At 36.1% G+C, this 21,749-nt stretch overlaps 1 protein-coding gene across 1 annotated transcript; it reads left to right on the top strand.

Annotated features, from left to right (window-relative positions):
- The first annotated feature begins 667 nt into the window (after positions 1–667).
- LOC125838032 (flowering time control protein FPA) lies at positions 668–8,278 on the top strand. The gene is made up of 5 exons (XM_049517082.1): positions 668–985; positions 3,992–4,237; positions 4,894–5,034; positions 5,302–6,284; positions 6,752–8,278. The coding sequence occupies exons 1-5, from the start codon at positions 740–742 to the stop codon at positions 8,118–8,120; spliced, it is 2,985 nt and encodes a 994-aa protein (XP_049373039.1). The 5' UTR covers positions 668–739; the 3' UTR covers positions 8,121–8,278.
- Positions 8,279–21,749: the final 13,471 nt, after the last annotated feature.

Raw genomic sequence — 21,749 nt, 5'->3', positions numbered from 1 at the left:
TTTTAAAAAAAAAATTAGATATTCAAAAATTATACTAAAAGTACTATAAATTGCAATTTTACATCATAAAATGTTAGTCAAAGTTTTTGTAGTTTGACTCTAAAAAAGGAAACTATGAAAATTAAAAGTGGACGGAGATAATAAATAAGATACCTCCTTATGGTTCGGTTTAGTCCGTTTTATGATATTTAGTTATGCAACCGTTCTAATTAGGATATTTAAAATCAAAATGTTATAGACCGTTGCCATAATATCTATTATAGGCTAAAATGTTTGCTATTCTGCATAATTTTTTTAGATTCGAGCCTTAGAATATATAAAAAAAAATTATTGATAGTGTTCGACTAGAAGATGTAAGGATGAGAAAAAACAAATATAAATAAAGAAATAAAAATGAGAGAGAAACCAAAATTAAAAAGAGAAAGGACAAAGTAGAAGGTTAAATTTGTCTATTACACATACAAGCACATGTAATCCACCTAGAACTTTGTCTTCAACCGATAGCTCTTGTTTCAATCGTCGCCTCTTCATCTCATTCTCCTCTTTTAAGATAAGAAAAAAAACCCAAACGCCATTCACAAACCTTAATTTGCTTCTTCTTCTTCATCTCCGTTCTATCTTCTTCTCGATCTATTTGCTTCTTCTTCTTCTTCATCTCCGTTCTATCTTCTTCTCGATCTATTACTTCTTTTTCTAGGGTTTCGTTTTCGTGTTTGATTAGTTTTCTAGGGTTTCAATTATGGCACCGCCTGGAGAAATACCGTCGAATAATCTATGGGTTGGTAATCTAGCACCCGATGTTACTGATGCAGATCTAACGTCTTTGTTCCAGAAATACGGACAGCTTGATAGTGTAACCGCTTATTCTTCTCGCGGATTCGGTTTTCTCTATTTCAAAAACATCAACGATTCTAAGGAGGCTAAAGACGCGCTTCAGGGATCCTTCTTCCATGGAAATCCTCTTAGGATCGAATTCGCTAAGCCGGTTTGTGTTTTTGATTTTCTGTTTACTCGTTTCATTCTGATTCTAATTCGGATGGATTTTTGTTGTTTATTCATCAATTATTTGTTGATTTTTATTCCTAAAATTTTCAACGTTGTGTTTCTCCTCCCTTTTCCCTTTATCATCTAGAAGAAGAAGTTCGCATCAGAATCAAAACAAAAAAAAACATATAAAAAAGACCAGACGTACGCAGATCTGCGAGATTATAAGTAGATGCGTAGAAAATAGATAGAAGATACAGAAGAAATACATTAGGAGGAACAGAATCACAGAATTCCTACTCGTTAGTAAATGAATATGAATGAATAACTGATAGAGAAACGTATCGATTTGGATATGATATGCGATGAACAAAGAAGAGAAGCGTACAATTATTGTATTGTTTTCATATATCTGAAAATTAAAATTCAACATTTTGCAACATCTATGCGTCTGGTATTCAATACCTTTGCGAGATCTATGCGTATGGTGTTCAATTCCTTCCCAACCATTGACCGATCTGTTTGTTGGAAATGTGATTGGTAAATTTAACTTGTAATTGAACAAAATTAACTCAATAGAAAAGACAATTAATTGTTTTTGAACCAGCAAAGGATGTGGTGCACTCGCCTCATCCACGGCTCAAGAGGTCTCAGGTTCGAGTCTTGGGTATGGAAAAAGCCTTGGTAGGGAGCTTCCCGCGAATCTGGAATAGTTTGGCTCCAATGCGGGCACTGAACACCAGATGTAAAATAAAAAAAACTGTTCTTGAGATTGCAGATAAGTGATTGCACTGGTTAAAGGTGTTAAATTGATTTTAGTTTTTACTGTAGAGAGCTTCATTTACGCGTAACAGATCTGAGATGTAAAAATAGTACTAAAGTTTTCTTCAACCATTTTCTCAGATTTTTAAAGTTTAGACTGCGAAACGTGCTCATCAAATTTGGGATCCTAACATGGTAGATAGATATATATTGTTCTGGCAATGAATAAATCAATTCTAGAACGTTACAGACAGCTTCAAACATTGAAGCACGATCTGCAAATATAGGCACGATCTGCAATTAATCCCCTTTTGCTTCCCCAAATTTGATGCGCTACCATCCTACCAAAAGCAAAAACAATTGCAACGTGAGTTTCACCCAGTTTTAATTTACATATTATAGATATTTATAATTTATGTACAGTGTAGTGTAACAGATGCAGTCTTCTGCGACTTAGATTTCAAGTCCTTTTTTAAGTGTTAAAAAATTTAATCGATGTTGGCGTGTTGTAGAAGAGTTGTTTTGGGAAAGATTCAAGTTGCATAAAATTTTTTTATACATTTTATTCTAGCAACCATTGATTATTACTTATTAAAAGTTTAGTACCTCGTTGAACAACTTAAGAAATAATTCGTCGTTTCTCCAAAAGAAATATGTATCTATATGTCAAGAAAGTCCAATACAGGTCAGAATAGACAAAAGCTTCACCCATCAATGCAATGGGTATATCGTGTACCCCATCCCTAAATAAAAAAATAAATTAAATATAAATAATAATAATAATAATAGAATCAAAGAGAGAACAATATGCTGTGAATGTTCAGGCGGTATTTGTTAACATATGAAAATAATTATTGTATAAGCATTCCCTTTATCAAAAAAATTATTGAATAAGCATTTTGGGAATGAAGTTTAGGAGGTTCTTAACACTTCCCAGAAGTATGATCAAGACTTCATAATATTCTGGAAATGACCCTGTTTTGTCACCTATTTGTTTATGGAATAAAAGAGAACCAGGGCCTTTATGAAAATAGGCACCTGAAGCAAAGTTAAGATACTCTATTCAGTTATAAACATGTGTGGGATAAAACAAATTATATGCATATTTGACGAATCCCTTCATATACGTTTGGACATAGAGCCTGTTTGGATGGGCTTATAGGTTTTGACTTTTTTGTTGTTGTTTTGACTAAAAAACAAGTGCTTAAAAACTATTTTGGCTTAAATGCACCTAAAATAAGTTTATCCAAACAGACTCTTAAGAGCGGGGTGAAGTTTGAATGTAGAGGGTGTCTGGTGATACTGTTTTTAAATTCTGACTGCTAGAGGTCTAACTAGATATTCAAAAAGGTGGTTATGAACTATTACCAAGAGCTAATACACTTGCTAAGGAGATACGAAGAATGAACATCCTAGAACCAACTTCTCATTCCTTGGAACTAGTCATCAAACCAACTTTAGTTGGATTACATGCACTTCTGGTGACTAGAGAGCTCTCTCTCGCTTTAAATAATGATATGTAATATGTTTATCCCTCAAAGGAGGCTATATCTTTTTCTAGTTATGATTAATTAGGTGTGGATCTCCATGTATTTCCTAATGTCCTTATGTACTAAATGCATCCCGCTTCAGAGGTAGCTGGTCCCTCTGGGATCCTTCAGTGATCTGCTTATTAATTGAATTGGTTGGCAAAAGATGCATATGTATATGAATAGTTTGGGAAGGATTCAAACTGAACTATAGATGTCATGGAATCAATATTTACTTGGAATAGATAAAGGGCATGTCCATACAAATAAATTTGAGTTCATTTGTTTGTTGAGATTGTGATTTTGGCCAGTATATGTGGCACAAAATTGTTTTGAGATATTTAACTTGGAGATTTCTGTGAAGCTCCCTTGTACTTAATGCCTTCATTGTCTTTACTGATGGTAAAATGTGCACTATGACGCTTTGTGTTCATGTGGAATTTCTATAACACTACACCTGTTGGTTGAATCATTGTTCTGTGTTGTATGTACTTGTAGAGCCTTTACCACTATGGGTATCTTAACTCTTATCACTTGATGACTGAATTCATTTTATGATTTTTGTAATAGTAGTCTAAGTGCTGGTTTATTTGCTCGGCATGATTCTTCTTGCATTATGTTAGTTACCTGCCTGTTACTTGTTGTGTTGTGGTTCTCATTGTCTATTATTGTGTCAGGCAGTTAGTCTAACACCAGTTATGCTGTCTGGTTTGCAGGCAAAGCCATGCAAAAGTTTGTGGGTAGCTGGGATTAGCAAGTCTGTGTCAAAAGAAGAATTGGAAGATCTATTCAAGGGATTTGGTACAATTCAAGAATATAAGTTCATCAGGGATCGCAACACCGCGTACATTGATTTTGCTAGACTGGAAGACGCAGCAGAAGCGCTGAAGAACATGAATGGAAAAAAATTTGGTGGCGAACAGATTCGTGTGGATTATCTCAGGTCGCAACCTACGAGAAGAGTAAGTTGTTTTCTCTACAGAAAAGTTTACTCTTACTAAAGAGATTTGATTCATTTTCTGCAGTGCTACATTTTGTAGAGGAAAATGTGTTATGATATGGAAGTAGATGTGTCAACCTTAAGAATGTTGGTTTTAGCTTTGGTAAATGAGGTTTGGTGTCTATACAGAATTTCTTCTGCGCGACAGTCACCTTGTTGGCACAAGACATATAGAGTATAGTGATAAGAATCAGAGTCTGACTTGAAGAGGAAAGTATATTGTTAGTTTTTGGTTGAGACAAGGATTGTTAAACTCTCGCATGTAAGCTTAGCAAAACCATAGGTGGTCCAAAGTCTGAATAAGAGAGGAGCATCATGGTAGATTGTCAACAGGCTTAGGATAATCTAATTATGATGAAGTTTATGAATACTGAGTTCTATGGGGCTTGCCTACATAGAATGCGTTCTTGAATAAATTCAAAAGGATTTATAAGTTGAAAAAAAAGGATGTAAAAGACTCATATATCCGGAATCAACTAGTTTGGGTGGAAGCGTAGTTGATTGATTGATTGTTTCTTGCTAGCACAACTTTTGGGTTCACCCAGTAATCTTCTTGTTGAATTGTGGATATTTATGTTGCATGCTTCCATGAATATGATGGTATCCTAAATCTTTCAGGAGCAAGGACCGGAGTTTCGGGAAATGAGGGATGGACAGTATCCCAATAGGAATGTTGGCCATCCTGACACTCGGCTTATGCCTCAAGATTTTGCCAGGAACTACTCTGATCCTATGCATGCTGGCTTCAGAAGGCAACATGTAATGCTCCTTTGTCTTGAAAGATTTCCAATGTTTTTCTTAAAAGTTGTTTGAGTCTAGAAACACGGGATATGTTTGAGTCTTTTGTTGTGTAAGATTGTCATCTGTCCTCCTTTTGTACTGTTTGGTATACCTTTATTAATAAAATTACCTTACTATATCCAAAAAAATGAAGGAAAATTAGGCTGTTAACATGGTTCTATAGTTTGAATGAAGTATGCATGTTTGTTAGTCCTAATGTTCTCTCCGTTTTCTTCTTTTGTGCAGCCATTTCAGTTGCCAGTGGGACAAGGACATGGACAACCTAGTAAAGTCTTGTGTATAGGTTATCCTCCTTCTGTCCACGTCGACGAAGATATGCTACACAATGCTATGATTTTGTTTGGTGAGATTAATGGAATAAAAACATTTTATGATAGAAATTTCTCATTGGTTGAGTTTAGAAGCGTGGAGGAAGCCCAGCGTGCTAAAGAGGGTTTGCAGGGCAAGCTTTTCAATGATCCGAGAATCACAATTGAATATTCTAGCAGTGGTCCTGCACCTGGCAGAGATTTCTTGGAGTATCATCCTTCAATTATAGGCTCAACAACTGACTCTTATCCCAATGAAAATTCATTCCAACCAGCACAGATGGGTATGTTTGGCCATAATCGTCCTATGTTGGCCTCTAATGTACCTGGACGTTTGCCACCTTACGGTATTCATGGTCCTGACATCCCAGCTAGGCCTTTGGGCATGCAAGGTAGGTTTGACCCTATTATTTCAGGCCCAGAATTTACTGATTTGCCAGTAGCCAGTAAATTGCGAGATACAAGTCCTCATAATGTTGTGGGGGGCCCAAACTGGAAGCCGGCATCTCCAACACCGGGAGTGCTTTCTTCTCCTTCAGGTGCGCAGAAACCACCTAGTAGATCTGCCATACCTGGCTGGGATGTATTTGATTCTAGCCAACTTCAAAGAGAATCTAAGAGATCAAGGATTGATGGGGCATATGATAATTCTTATCCCCATAAAAGAACAAGTGACCGAGCTGAACAATATGGTTTGGGACCATTTGGTAGCAATGTTCCTTCTGGTCCCGTTACAGTCGGTCAAGCAAATAACAGTGTTAGCCCTCTAGATGCAAGAATTTCTCCAGGACAGCACCTTCCTGGCCACAATTATGTATGGCATGGCACTATTGCCAAGGGTGGAACGCCGGTGTGTCAGGCTCGCTGTGTTCCTATTGGGGGAAGTATAGAATTTGAGATGTAAGTATCATTTGTACTTTCCTTGTTGCTTCTTGAAGGAGATATCAATTTTTGGGATTGTCTTTATGATTTAACGCTGTTTCCAGATTTCTCAGCTTGTTGATGTCAGTCAGTAATCATCTTTCCAATTCATTTTTTCAACTGATGGTCTCTACTCTCTACAATTTTTCTAACCTATGGGGGCCTGGGGGTTGGGGTGGTGGTGGGGGGATTCTTCACAAAATTTATTATGAAACTCCTTCCTAAATTCTGTCAAGGAAAGCTGTTAGCACTGGCATATGTTTGATTTTTCTTTGGCTAATTGAAGTTCCATGATAAGCTTTCTTCTTTAATAAGATTCATGTTTGTTCAACTAATTTGGAACTAATATATATGACTCTTATTGTTTTTTCTTCACTCAGTTGCATGCACCATATTACTTGTAACAGATGTAATATGCTCAACTCCTGCCATGTTTCTTTTTGCAGCCCTGAGGTAGTCAATTGCTCCGCGAGAACGGGACTAGACATGTTGACCAAACACTACACAGATGCTGTTGGGTTCAACGTTGTGTACTTCTTGCCTAATAGCGAGATAGATTTTGCTTCATACACCGAGTTCCTGAGGTACCTGGGTTCAAAGGATCGGGCTGGGGTGGCAAAATTTGCTAATGGAACCACGTTATTCTTGGTGCCACCTTCTGACTTTCTTACGAAGGTTCTGAAAGTTGTTGGTCCAAAACGTCTGTATGGGGTGGTTCTAAAGTTTGCACATAATATGCCTAGTGGCACATCCTTGCCGCAAGAGTCCAGTCAACCTCAGTATGTCGATGCACCACGGATGCCATCTTCACAAGCTGCCTATGATGCAATGCCTTCCGTGGAAAGGGTTCCTCAGATGAACTATAATCAGGTTACTCGAGAAGATGTGAAGCTGCCTTCAAAAGATTACGGTTCTCTAACTGCTGCATACCCTGCGAATACTGTGCAGCCAAGTAATTCTGCTGCATACCCCTCGAATCATATACACCAAAGTAATACTGCAGCACCAGCCCAAGCAGGGGTCTCTTTGACCCCTGAACTTATTGCAAACCTGGTTAAGATTCTACCAGCTAACCAGTTACCAAGTGTGGAAGGAACGACCATTCCTGCAGGAGCTTCTGCTGGAATGCCTGCATCGGATGTTGCTGTTGGACCTGGTAAAGTGCAGCAACAATCTTGGAGATATGACCAGCAAACTGCTGGTCAAGCTGCTGATCACATGTTTTCCAGCCAATTTAACAACCAAACACAGGTTTTACCACAGCTCCAAGCTCATCCGCAAGTCTTGAACACGCCTAACCATTATTCTCAAGGGGCAACTAGTTTTAACCAAATTCAAAACCATAACCTCAACCTGCAAGCACAAGGCGGTCCTCCTCAGACATTGCCCTCGACCATCATTTCTCAAGGTACACAGCTCTCAGCCCAGCCCCATATTGATCGGCAGCTTCAGCTTGGAAGGCATCAAGATGCTGCGAGTGGTTCTGGGATAGCTCATGCCACAGATGCCGTAGGACATTATGGTTCATCTGTTCCTCAACAACAAACAAATCTTGCATCATTGACCAACCAGACTCATGGTGCTAATGTTTCCCAGTCACAAGCTGGCATGCCTGTTGCCTCTGGGATGGGGCTTGCAACTCAAATGCAGCAGTTGCAGTCTGCACTTTATGGGTCAGCACAGGAGGGATCAGAATCAGAGGTTGACAAGAACGAACGCTACCAGGCAACTCTATTATTCGCAGCTAGTCTCCTCTCTAAGATACACAACCAGAAGCCAAGCAGTCAAAGTGGGCAAGGGTCAGACAATCATTGAAAGGATCTCCTTGAGCTAGGTAACTGTCCAACTCTTGACTTGTGGATTGCTTTTTAAGATTTTTCACTTTCGAGGTATTTTTGTGCTTAATGGGCTCTCTCCCTTCTTTTTGACTAGTTATTTGGTTTCAGTGTCTAGTCCACCTCTTTTATCCCCCCTTTTTTTTCTAAAAAAAAAGACTGCTACAATCCCCCCTCCAAAGAGAAGAGAGAGGATCAACATTCTAGCTAGTAATTCTTTTTTGGAAGTGTAGACCTTCAGTATCTGTAGGCCTGGAGATGAAAGTGATCTAGATGCTTAATGATGGTTTGGGTGTTAAGTTTAGCATCAATTAGAAGTATTGCAATAAGTGAAAAGCTTTAATGGTTGCAGAAAGATTGCGACAAGTTGGAAGTTTGCTTGTGAAGTTAGTTATTATTGGATATTTTTACTGTAGTCTTGTGAGAAATTTTCCAGGAGGCACTTTCTTTGTCCGTATGGCTATATTAATAGGAGAAATTAATGGGACAAGTCTAAATGATTCATGGACATTTGAACAGGACTCCATATTCAATTGGTTTCTCAGTGGTGAAAATTGACGAGGGTCATAGATGTCTAGCATGTATTGTTTGCATCAGACGTTTTAGGTTGAGCTTTAGTGGTGGAGTAGGAGTTCTATTCTGAATTTATTGCCTTTAAACCTTCATGCTCTGGAATTCTGTAGATCAGGTGTTCCTCAATAGGGATCCTCTCTTTTCCCGTGACACATTTCTTTTTGTGAGGCACTCTCTTTTTTTCAATCTGACCATTTACATCTACTGATTGTTGAACCAAAAAAAAAAGAGAAAAATATCTATTGATTGTGTTCGCCATGTCCAGTTGTTTACCATTTTTAGAGCTTCGCCTTTATGCCCTCTAAGCAAACATAATATTATGTGTTAATTATTGCCACCGTCTTATTGGTTTAGTGGGAGCATTCTTCGTTTTGCCTGCATGATTATCCTAATTTCTCACATTTGTTTACTTTTTCACCATAATTTTGTTGCTACTTTTATTTTGGTGTCATGTTTTTCATATGCATTAGTTCCTAATCTGGTGGTTTATACTGATAAGATATTGTAGCTTTCTTTGGATGAGCTTCAGTATTTTGACTGTAGTTGATTTATATTTTCTGTTAGTAGAATTCAAATAACAAATGCTTAATATTACTAAGTTTTGTAAATTGGCGTTATGGAAACTATAATTCTACTGAATCCTGGAACATCTATTCCTGCAGTATCAAATATGCTTGCTCTTCAATATATATTTTAGGGAATATACTAAGATAAGATATATGAGATACAAACTCATTACTAATACCCAAAACTGTACGCAAGAATATCAATATCCATGTTTTAAGTAATAGGAATCTCTACATCTAGACACTTGTCTTTTACGACTAGAGCTGTTTGGCTCTGCAATTAGTTTCAACAGAGCTGCACATGGACTTAAAATGCTATCTTCCAATCGCTTAAATGTTGTTCTCTCAAATTAGTAGCTTGCCGATTGCTTCCCCCTCCCAAAGAAAACCATTGTTGACAATGTGATGGGAGTGCAGCAAACAAAATTATTATTATCAAAGCTGGATAGGCTATAGGCTAGGCAAGTTCTTAAGTAATTGAGTCTATTCCCTTTGGAGGATGTTTGGCCTTTGCATGGGCGACTATGGCTTTAGTAACCCATGTAAAAATGAGGCAAAAGAGTCTACACATAAGAAACTTTGTTTCAGTGTGAAGCAAAATAATTGTGGATAAATGAACTTTGTAACCTTAAAAAGATAAGTCCTGGAGTTTGCGAGCTATTGCATACCAATACCAAAGGGTAGCGGCTGTCCTTGTCATTTAAAAAAAAGATAAGCACTAAAACTGGAAGACCAGAATCCCTCTTGAAATATAACATATCATTCGATCCAAACGTACCTGCTTAAAATCTTAAACTATACTAGGTGTTGCTATTATATTAGCGCATAACTGTTGTTTCTGCAAAACTGATAAGTAAAACATTATGATGATTTGTTGGATAACAGTAGATGTCTTTCAGTCAAATAGGTGAGATCTTCCTTCCCATGTTCGTTATTGAGCTCCATTCTAATGTTGCAAACACAAATCATCTTCCAAAACTCCTTTGAATAAAAAATTGGAGGACATGTATGTATGGTTCAGTTCTATTTTGAAATGTCTAACTAAACCTTTCGCAACGTCTCTAGCCTCTTACGATACGATTTAGGGGCTTTATCCGTCTCTTACGTAAATGGTTATAAAATGAGGGATGTTACTAGACTTCCAAATTTAAAAACTATAGACAGGCAAATATTCATATTGAACATAAGTATGGATCTGCATTTATAGCAGCTGGGCGAGTTTTATTACTATTAAAACACTGCTCATCACTTGGTTGTTCGGTCCCAAGAATGTGGCTAAGTGATCAATGAAAAAATGTTGTAAGATTCGGGTTCATTTCCTAGAGAGAAAAAGTACTACTCCTTTTCTCACTTCTCTTTCTAATTTATATCTTAAAAAAATTTCCTAGATTTTATAATTTAGAGAGTCTAATTTTGACATTGTACCTGACTTGTTTATTATTATTATTATTATAGGGTTCAAAAGGGGATTTTGGTATAATATATTAAGGAGGAATATGACCAGAGAATTATCCACTTTATATTGGGATAATTCTTCAAAGTCAATGATTGATTTCAAATCTGATTCAGTTCAGTGATCTAAATTTGTTTTTCAGCTCCATCTTCATAAATTTCAAATAAAGTACTCTCGTCTCCTTTGATCAAACATAACTTCATTTTTTCAACTCTAATTTCATAAATTAAGTAAAAAAATTAGAATCTACAGCCAAAAGCCTGGTTAAAATTCTTGAATCATAGTCAATAACTTATGTACTTGAATGGCAATCATTGGGGACTCCTCCCATATTTACGGCAAATAAAAACTAAATATCACGGTAATGAGTGGGGCCGTTAATAACGACGTTAATGTTTGACCCTTTTGGTGTTGACTTGTGGGTCCCAGTAGCTAAAATATTAAATAAGAAAAAAATGACGAAGCTAAAGCATATATTATTATATATTAGTTAGAATAAGCTTAAAATTAATTTTGGTGAAAATTCCTTTTTGCGGTGAGATGTAACATTTTGTATTCTTATTTCCAGTGAATAAATAGTTTAAGAAAAGACTGACGTGGATAGTAGTAACCAGAAAATTTTAATTCAACTGACTTTATTAAATGGCCTTTCTTCTAATTCAATTGATTATCAGTACTATTTGTACATTTTATATGTCACTAAAAAACCAAAATTTGCAATTTTCTCTCCTCTTTTTCTATTTTTTTTGGTTCTCCCTGATATATAAATTAAAAAAATCTCTTTTAACAGGTCGATGCTTTGTAGGTAGGGATGGCAATTGAGACAGAGTAGGGCAAAGGCTAAATGGACCGAGGCGGATTAGAACTTTATACTCAGAAATTAAACGGAGTAGGGTAGATGGTAGAGCTAACGGGTCTAAGCTCAGCGTTTTGTAGTTTGTTTTATGTAACTTTCTTAAAATTGAAACAAGTTTTACTTAATGTTGGTTTGCTAGCATGAGTTGGAAACAAGAATGAATTGTTTTGTAGTCTTTTCGAAAATATTGATTTTCTTAAATCAAAGGGGTAGTGTTAAACTTGTTCAACCATAAATGTTGCTATCAAGTTTGTGTCCAATAATTTATTTCGTTAAATGATTTTCATTCAATTAAAATATTGTCAAAAACTATATCATAGGGACTAAATGATTTTAATTCAAGAAAATTAAATGATTTACCTTATAATGATTTTAATTCAAGAAGTTTATAACTATAAAGTACTTTTGATTAGATTTCGTAATATCAAATGCCTGTTGCCTTGGGGTAAAGTGGGGGTTTGTGTGTTCAAACAAACCTAATAACTTTTTCGTAGACCATATATTTGTACCAGAAAATTAAACAAATATATATATATATTAACTTGTGAATCCTAATAAAAATGATTGACGGTTCAGCGATAAGGAAGAAATCGTTGAAATGCATTTCATGCTAGAATTGTGGGTTCAACCCCTCCCCCCCCTCTCCCTTTTTTTTTTTTTTTAAAAAAATGAAGTTTAAAACTCCAAACCCTTAATCCTAGCTCCGCATCTGGCCACCTTTAGTTGAAAAGTTGGAGGTATTATATATTAAAACCCCATATACAGTTCATTTCTTCTCTATTTTCTCCTCTTTTTTTGGTAGTTGCTGCTAGATATGAAATTTGAACTCATAATCTTCCTCCACGACTTGTAAAATTATAAATATTTTTCTAGTAAAGTGTGAGATTATTTTACACAAATAGAAGGAATAACTATAGTTGAATGCATTCACTTAGAACTGTCAATATGGGCTGGCCCACCCCATCCGGCTAACCCATACATGCTTTGAAATTTGACGGGCCAGGCCGGGCTAGCCCATTTTTTGTGTGGGCCAGAAAATGATCGGCCCAGCTCACAAGTACGTGGGCTACAAACTTGCCGAGCCAGCCCTCTTTTCGTAAAAGTATATTTTTATAATTTTTTAAATTAAATTATAATTTAAAAATATTATCATAAATATCGACAAAATAATATTAGTGTTACTACTTGTTAATCAAATCCACAAATAATATTATCTTTATAATATTTATTAAGTTTGATTTCAAGTAATAGCTAAATAAAAATATTACTCTAATTATTTTCCAACGATCATAATAAAACACAAAAATTATGACATATTCCATAGGCTACGACCTATGTAGTGATTCCTAGAAATTTTAGGGAATTTTTATTTTATGTAATACATATTTTATAAACATAATTTGTATTTAAATTATAATATTTCAAACTTTAAGCTGATTTTGAGTTTAGACTCTTGTTATTTTTAATACTCTATTTTATTTTTTATTTTTAATTAATTTATATTTGACCCACGGGCCGACTCTATCCATATTTCTCAAGTCCCACAAATCGGCAGACTTATTCATGTCGGGCTAAAAAGCCCTTTTCTTAAATGGGCTCCAAAAATCGTAGCCCAACCCTATCAAATCACGGGTTAGGCCAAGCCGGCCCAACGGGCTTAGCCCATATTGACGGCTGTACATTCACTTCCTATTATGAGGCATGCGCGACACATCATTCATCATGCATGATATGTCTCTGATTCATTTTCTATTAGAGATTAAAAAAAGTCTTCTTTTCGCAAGTGCCTTACGTTTCCTTAAAAAAGAAGGTACTTTTTTTTCCTTCTATAATTTGCTGACTTCTAAGTTCAAACATTTGTTGGGCTTATTTAAGATCATAAGGTTGATTTTGGTATGTTACACGTATCTTTGTATAATATTACTAAGAGTTGTTAGATAATGAGAATTATTAACTATTATGGAATAATTCTTCACTTTATTTCAAAAATTTGTGTAGATATAAGGTTTTCAAATCCTATTTGAAGTTGGATTCCAATTTTGATTCGGTGCTTTAAAACTGTTTTTCAACTTCATCTTCATAAATTTTAAATAAAATATTTATAAATTTTCAATAAAGTATTTTAGGGAAAAGGTCAAAAATATCCCTTAACTTTCATTTATTAGTTGACTTTACCCTTACCGTTAAAACAAAGTTGTTTTTACCCCTGCCATTACAAAACTTAATAGATCTACCCTTTAATTTGACGGTTTCCCCAAATTGACCAAAATTATCTAATTTCGATCAAAATTACCTCATTTCATCTTTTTTTAACCCAAATCCGAACTCAACCCACGAAACAAAATTCATGATAAATTAAATCTCAAAATCAATTTTTCATCTCCTTATTCCTCCATGAAAATTTCATACATTTGCAACAACAATAACTTATACTATATTCTTATGAATTCGCTGGAATCTCATCTGCCATATTTGGTATGAATTACCTCTTATCTCAACTGCTCATCAGGCTTGGCACACTCCCCCAATTTGCATCTAAAAATTGTAAGAAAAATAAAATTTAAATAAATACATATGAAGTTTGTTTAAATTTCAAGCCTCTAAATTGAAATTTTGCTTTAAGCCTCAAATTATATTGAACGGCTCCTGACAACAGAAAATTTGAGACGGAGGGAGTATTAATGATCAAAGACCTTTTAATTTAATGGTCTGATTATTATTTAAATAACTATGGCATATTATCTTGAATATGGCAAATTGGCAATTATGTTTTACACATCTAAGATTTTTAAAAAATGATTTGAAAATATCTGTGCAGAAAAATGGTTATAAAGATCATTAGGATGTTCTTGTTATAGGAAATTTTAATGATCTCAGAATCACAATTGAATATGGATCCTGACGTTATTGATAGTGGACTAATGTCTCTGATCCAAAACTTTGGCCCATTTGATATCGTAACCCCATATACCTCCCCGGGTTCATATTTATTAGCAAACTAGTCAAAAAATCTAACTTAATTAGTAAAAACCTCCATACTTTATAAATATTAATAAAAATGTCAAAATGTCATTATTTTAGAAAAGATTGTGTATCCTAATTTACTTCCTATTTTATCTCACCTTAATTACATGTTTTCCATTAATTCTCTCTCATATGTTTTTAAAAAATGAATATTTTTTCTCTCTCATATTTTCATCTTCCAATTCTTCTCCATTTCAAAACCCGCCTCTCTCTGTTCCTTCTTTTTGTTTTTTTTTTTCTTTCAGAAATTGAAAAATATATTTTATAAAGATATTCACACAATCTCTTTGATTAAGGTATGCATCTCTATCCATTCTTTAAGATTTGTTTTATGATTTTGTTTTTGTTTAAATCGTTCAAAATTATTGTTTGTAGTTGAAATCACGTTTAGGGTTTGATAAACTCTAAATCACTCTCCAATGGCAGAATCTAAGAGAATTACTAGAGGTATCCAACTTAATCAACAATTTTCTAGCAATTTTCCATCATTTAATCTACGTATTACTCAAGAAATAGAGGATAATGTAGGATCCGCTGCTAAAATGATGGAAGAGAGACGATCAAAATATTGTTGTGGATATTTTGTTAGTTTTGATAAAAATACCACATATTTGGAATCACCCTTTTCTAGGTATGTACATTGGTATTGTTAAAGTCTCTAAGTTTTGAAGAATGACAAAGTGAATAGAACAGGTCGTGCATGTGTGATACAAAAGTGCTTTGTCAAAAACGTATAGAAGAAGGAGTTCACGGTTTAAGGATGTTTTCCAAATCAATTAAGGAAAACTACGTAAAGTAGGACAACTACTATGCATAAGTTTTCTGTGAAAGAAGTTGAGTACAAAATAGGAGTCCAAGTTGAGTTCAACAAGGCTTTGTAGATGCAAAGACAAAGTTGAGTCTAACAAGGACTTGCGGGACTTCTGATCTATAAATAGGGGGTTATTTTCATCAGAAAGATTTGCACACTTACATTGAGAGAAATATCAAAACACGATCAAGAGTTTGAGAGAGTTTTGATTTCTATTTTAGGGAGTGCTGCGAGTTGAGAGAAATATTGTATGATTGCAATCAAGAATTTTTGAATACAATCAAGAGTTTGTGAGTAGGTTTCGTTTGACAAGTTGAATAACGTGAAGAACGATATAACACTTAAACCTGGGGTTTTTTGTCTTGGGTAGTTGTAATGACCCTCATGGTCATTTCTGTGTCTTGCCTTCTGTGTGTCGTTTAAATCGTTCCTATAACTGCAAATTAGATTAAGTATTAAAGTAGCCGGGACCATAAGCCACTGTAGATTCTATCGAACCCATAAGAGACTGACGAAAATTTAAATTTCTAGCGTCACGAAGCGCAGCTAAAAAAGTCTCAAGTAACCCATATTGGTTATGGAGGGATTCTTAAATAGATCGTGCTGCTTCGTTACATACTATCACCTCAGATAGCAATTTTGTAGTGGAGAAGGTAAAGATTGACCCACGAACGGATTATTAAAAAAATTAATCCCCATGACAAAAATGAATATCTCATCAGGTTTCATTTTTTTCATGGGAATTAATTTGTTTAAGAATCCAGATTGACCCACGAACTAATATAGTTTAGGTGAATGATAAAATTTCTGAAAAGGATATTTTTCGATCTCCGAGATGGAGTTTGACCCCAACGATTCTTAATGTTTTCACACAAAATTGATTTTAGCCCTGGTTCCCTGGTAGGAAAACATATTCAAAAAGAATTTTTTGATGAAAAATGGAATCGGTTTAAAACTTGGTTCTTCGATTCTTATAGCAAAGAGATCTTAATAGTATTTCTCAAGAGTTTTATGAAACTTGTGCTTTGCATAATCAAATTATGTATTTTGTCCCATGGTTTATAACCACTTATTTAATTGAAAGAACTTATAATGATGGGAGTGGTAATCTTACAAAAGCTATCTACCCTCATCAGTCGTCTTTTGTGCTACCAAATAATAATTGTATTACTTTCTCAGATGATCAAAAATTTATTGAAGAAGATATTACTTCTATCAGTATTGCTGAAATCAATAAACTTATTTATGACTTGCTGGGATTGACAGTTCGGTCACCTGGTCGTTCGTTTGGTCTTGGTGCGAGTTTTTGTGTTTTGAAGCTTATGAACCTCGAACGATCATTTTCGATCAAAAGTTAAAGAAGATGACATCGGAATCCAATTCTGACGATTCTAACAGCTCTGAAAGGGTCATTTTAGGCTAGTAGCATGGTCGTCATGACTCCCGTAGTTTTCAGTGTGAGTCGGTGCGATTAGGCGTTTTAACTTTAAGTTTAAGCCTAAGTTTGACTTTGGTCAACATTTTGAGTAAACGCGCTCGGATGAGAATTCCGTCAGCGTGGTTAGCTCCGGAATGTCGAGTTTGGTCTAGATTGACCCTTCTTTTGTGTCTGGAGGTTTTCGATATCTTTCCGAGCCCTTTTGTGGGTTTTGACTTATAATGACTTTTGGAAGTGGGACCCACTTTTTATCGAAATGACCTCTGATGAAAATTTGGACTGCGCCGTTGAGTCTGGAATGTCGAATTTGGTATGATTGCATATCTCGTTTGCATACACGGGGTTCCGAACGAGATCGGAGCACCTCGTCGAAGTTTCTAATTTTGAAAAAAAAAGTTGCAGAAAATCTGCTATTTATTGCAGAAAAACCAGCAACATTTCCAAAACTTCAAACCCTCATAACTCTCTCATCTCTCAACCGATTTGGGCGATTCAAAAGGCAAAGTTGTGAGATTTTTCGAGGACAACGTGTTGGTGAGCTCGGATAGTGATTTGAAGTCCCCGCTTGAGGTAATTTTCGAAAAATACCTGTTACCGCACCCTTTTTGTGAGCTTAATTTTGGAAATTTTTGAGACTTGTTTTCTCAGCCATTTTAGGTCCGATTTCAGTGATTTTTGAGGCTATCTTCAGTGGTTTTTCTAGGAAAACATTGTGGTGTTGTCAGAGTTTACTGTAGACCGCCCGTTTTTGGTAAATATGCTGAATTAGCTACTGTCCTATTCCTTTAGTTCTTGAGGAAAATTTGGGTTTTGGTTGTATGTTGGTACTGTGTTGTTTCTGAGCACCGAATTATGTCCCATCATGGAACACAAGTTTGGGGAGCTGTTAAGAACCTACTTTTGGGGTAATTTCGAAATTTTCAGCGCGGGTCCCACGATTCCTGTTTTGACTCCAAAATTGACCCGTCTTCGTTTGTTGTGATTTTGGTGTCTAAACGACTGTAATAACGTTGTGATTCTATTTTTGATAGCGGGACAGCGTTTCGAGGACGTTCAGAAAGGGAAAGCTCCGGAGAAGTGATTTTGGAGCGCGTGTGATTGGCCTACAGGTAGGCTACGGTTTTCCTCTCTTAGATTGAGCTCGAGAATGTGAATGCATGTTGATTAGTTGGGATTTGGGTTGGGTAGTTATTGAATCTTGCATAGGTGTTAAGAAATCATGTTTTCGGCCTATTTCGAGAATTATCGGGTAACTGTGAGCATGCTTTGTGTTATTAACGGACCGTCCTCGCTATGTGGAGTGCTTGCATGCTTAATTATTGTTTATTTGAAGCATGTTGAGCCTTAGTTTAGGTTTGACTAGGGCTTGTCTTAGAAATACATTATTCGGTTCCAATAGGCCTTAGTTTTGCCCTGACGTCGCTCGGCCGGCTTAGATCCCTGTAGACTGGTGTAGCAAACTTGAGTCTGATAGTTTGGGCCTTAGTGAGGCGATACTCTTTCTCCGACTATAGTTATCCTTATTTTCCCCGATGTTACGGCTTCACGAGTTACATCGGCGACACTAGTTCTACTTCGCGATTTGAATTTGATTTTCGATTTGGTTCCAAGGACTTACATTGATTGGCTAAGTATGGACGGCGTTCCACAGACATTTATGAGTGTGGATTGATTGGGACTCTTTCAGCAGCTACATTGGCACCTTTATAGAGCATCCGATTTAAGTTCCGGCTTCTATTGCCCAGATACTTATATTGAGCATCCGGTTAGAGTTCCAGCCTCATATATTTGATATTTGTGATTGGTTACTTGGGTACTTCTGGTGAGCATCCGGTTTGAGGTCCGGCCTCCGTACTGTCAGATTCTACTAATTAGGGTTGAGGTTCTGGTTCGATGTTCTTCGTTCTTGGGTTCTTTTATGCAATTCTTTTTAGTTATAGTTATTCTGTGTACTCGTCGGGCTTATGGGGGTCCGTTCGCGTTTTTATTTAACTTGCACACGAGTGTACCTTCTGGGCTTATGGGGGCCCAATTAGGTGTAATTAGCTTATAGATTACTTTAGTTAGTTCTTTCTACACTCGTGTGCATTCCATTGTTAGTTAGATTTCCGCTCTTGACCCTCGGTTTGTATTATTCCTTCTTTTCATATTGCCTTTACTTTTCAAGTTCAGTCGACCTATGATGCCTACTGGGTACCTGTTGTTTTGGTACTCTTGTTACGCTCTGCATCTATTTTGTGATGCAGGTCCGGGCACTAGTAGTCAACGTTGATCGAACTTGGAGCAGACTGATCCGGAGACGGTAGTGAGCACACGATGTTTTGTACTATTTCAGTCTTCATTTGTATATATCGACTTGTCTTTTACCTTTCGAGACAGTCTAGTCTCTGTTGTCCACTTTTGGGACTTGTACTCATTTTGTTAGTAGCTATGTACTAGTGACTTCCAGGTTCTGGGAGGGATCTTTATTTGTATTTATGTTTTGGTTTGCTTCCGCCTGTGTATATTGTTGTTTGCCTACTTTTGTTTAGTTTCTACCCTCAGACCCATTACTTGTTGTTCCGGGTTACGGGTTGGCTTACCTGCTGGTGGGTTATAGTAGGTGTCATCATGACTTGAGAAATCAGGTCGTGACAGTAGTTAGGAATTAGAGTTTATAATTCCTTAGGTTAGATAAGTTTGTAATCGTTGTGTTATTTGAAGTTTTATAAATAATACACAGTGCTGAGCAAGTTGTTATACGAAATTATTTATTATTAAACTTCAAATAAATAGGAACGAGTAGTCAGTACGTGTTCCTTTATAGAATTCAGGAGGGTAGAATTCCAACAAGTGGTATCAGAGCAGATTATCCTAATCAAGAGTCTAATAACTCAAGAGAAAGATCATTATGAGTTCTGCACCTCCTCTCGGACATGGTCAAGGGCAACACATCAACAGACCACTATTATTCAATGGTCAATACTACTCATGGTGGAAGACAATGATGGAAGACTTCATTCAAGCCGGAGACTACGAACTATGGGTTAGAATCACCGATGGACCATTAACTCCTACTATTACGGATAGTGAAGGAAACATTGTACCAAAACCAAAAGATAAATACGGAGAAGCTGACTACAAGATGCTGGGAAAGAATGCAAAAGTCAAATGCATTCTTGTATGTCGACTAGGACCTGATGAGTTTAATCGCATCTCAAGTTGTACCTCCGCGAAACAAATATGGGACACTTTACAGAATGCTCACGAAGGTACAACTCAAGTTTGAAAATTCAAAATTGCCAGACTATGCTCTGAATATGAAGCCTTCAAGATGAAATCCGTAGAATCACTTCAAGATATGATCACCAGATTCACTACCGTGGTAAACAAGTTAATCTCATTGGGGAAAGTATACACCACTAAGGAACATGTAGACAAGGTGCTTAGAACCTTGCCTAGGTCATGGGAAATAAAAGTTACTGCAATCAGAGAAGCCAAGGACTTAACAAATATGACTTGGATGAACTGATAGGAAATCTCAAAACATATGAGATGAATGTTGACAAAAGAGGTGAAGGAAACAAAGAAAAAAAATATTGGACTCAAAGCAACTTAGAGTGATGAATCAGATATAGATGATGAGGATTTAGCACTGATAAGCAGAAACTTCAAGAAACTCTTTAAAAGGGGAATGAATTCTGGAAAAAAGTCACCACCCACCAAAGGAAAAGACTACAGAAAAATCACAAAGTGGAGGATGCTTTAAGTGTGGTAAAACTGATCACCAGATTAAGAATTGTCCTATGTGGGAAGCAGAATGGAGAAAGGAAAGGGCTGAAAAAGAGAAGAGGGAACTTTTAAGCAAAAGAAAAAGCAAAGAGAAGGAACAAACGATGTATGCATCTTGGGGAACAAGTTCAGACATGTATGAAGAAGATGCTGATGGCATTGCTATAATGGCCATAGAAGAATCAGAACCTGAACCTGAACCTAAATCAGATTCTGAAGGAATGGAGGTAAATCTCTTTGATCTTAAAGATAAGCTAACTAAATTCTCTAAGAAAAAATTAACCTTCTTAACACTCACATCTATAGATACAATTCTAGAACTAATTGAAACCAAGAAACAATTGCTTGCCTCCATGACTAGTTTAAAATTTGAGTATATCGATCTCGAAAAACTCAACAGTGAACTACATGAGAAAACCAAGCAATTGCTACAGAAAATTCAGCAACTTGAAACCTGTAATCTAGCACTAAAGTCTGAAAATATAAAACTGAAAATTCTTGGTAAAGAGAAATTGTGGGATCAACCCAAGCATGAACATGAAGTGAATAAACTCAAAAACGAATTAAGCTTGGAAAAATAAAAATCTAGGAGATTGAATCTTGAATTGTCTAAGATAAAAACTTATCTGGAAAGGGCAAATAAATCGACAAGATCATCCATGATAGTCACACATCTGGGCAACAATATTAGAAATATTAAGGCTGGAATAGGTTTTGATAAATCTCAATATGAAACTCCATTATTTTGTAGCCTCTGTGGTAAAACTGGTCACCCTAAACTAAATTGTCAAAGAACCAAAACTAACACACACCTAAGGAACAAACACTTACTAAACAAAACAGGACTTCCAAACTGGATAAACAAAGATCTTATTCATCTTTTTAATCAAAACAAAGGACCCAAGTTGATCTGGGTTCCTAAAACTAACCTTTAATTGTTCTTTCAGGAAGAAGTGAGAGGAAGCAAGCAACATTGGTACATGGACAACGCTTGCTCAAGACACATTATTGGAGACAAAGAAATGTTTCTCTCACTTGAAGAAGGAAAATGTGGAATGGTAGCATTTGGTGGTGGGAAAAAGGGACAAATCAAAGGCATTGGTAAGATTGGAAGATC

The sequence above is a fragment of the Solanum verrucosum genome, unplaced genomic scaffold (genome assembly GCF_900185275.1).
Source record: "Solanum verrucosum unplaced genomic scaffold, falcon-dt-bn FXZP01000079.1, whole genome shotgun sequence".
NCBI lineage: Eukaryota > Viridiplantae > Streptophyta > Magnoliopsida > Solanales > Solanaceae > Solanum > Solanum verrucosum.
This window is presented reverse-complemented; position numbering and strand designations above follow the sequence as displayed.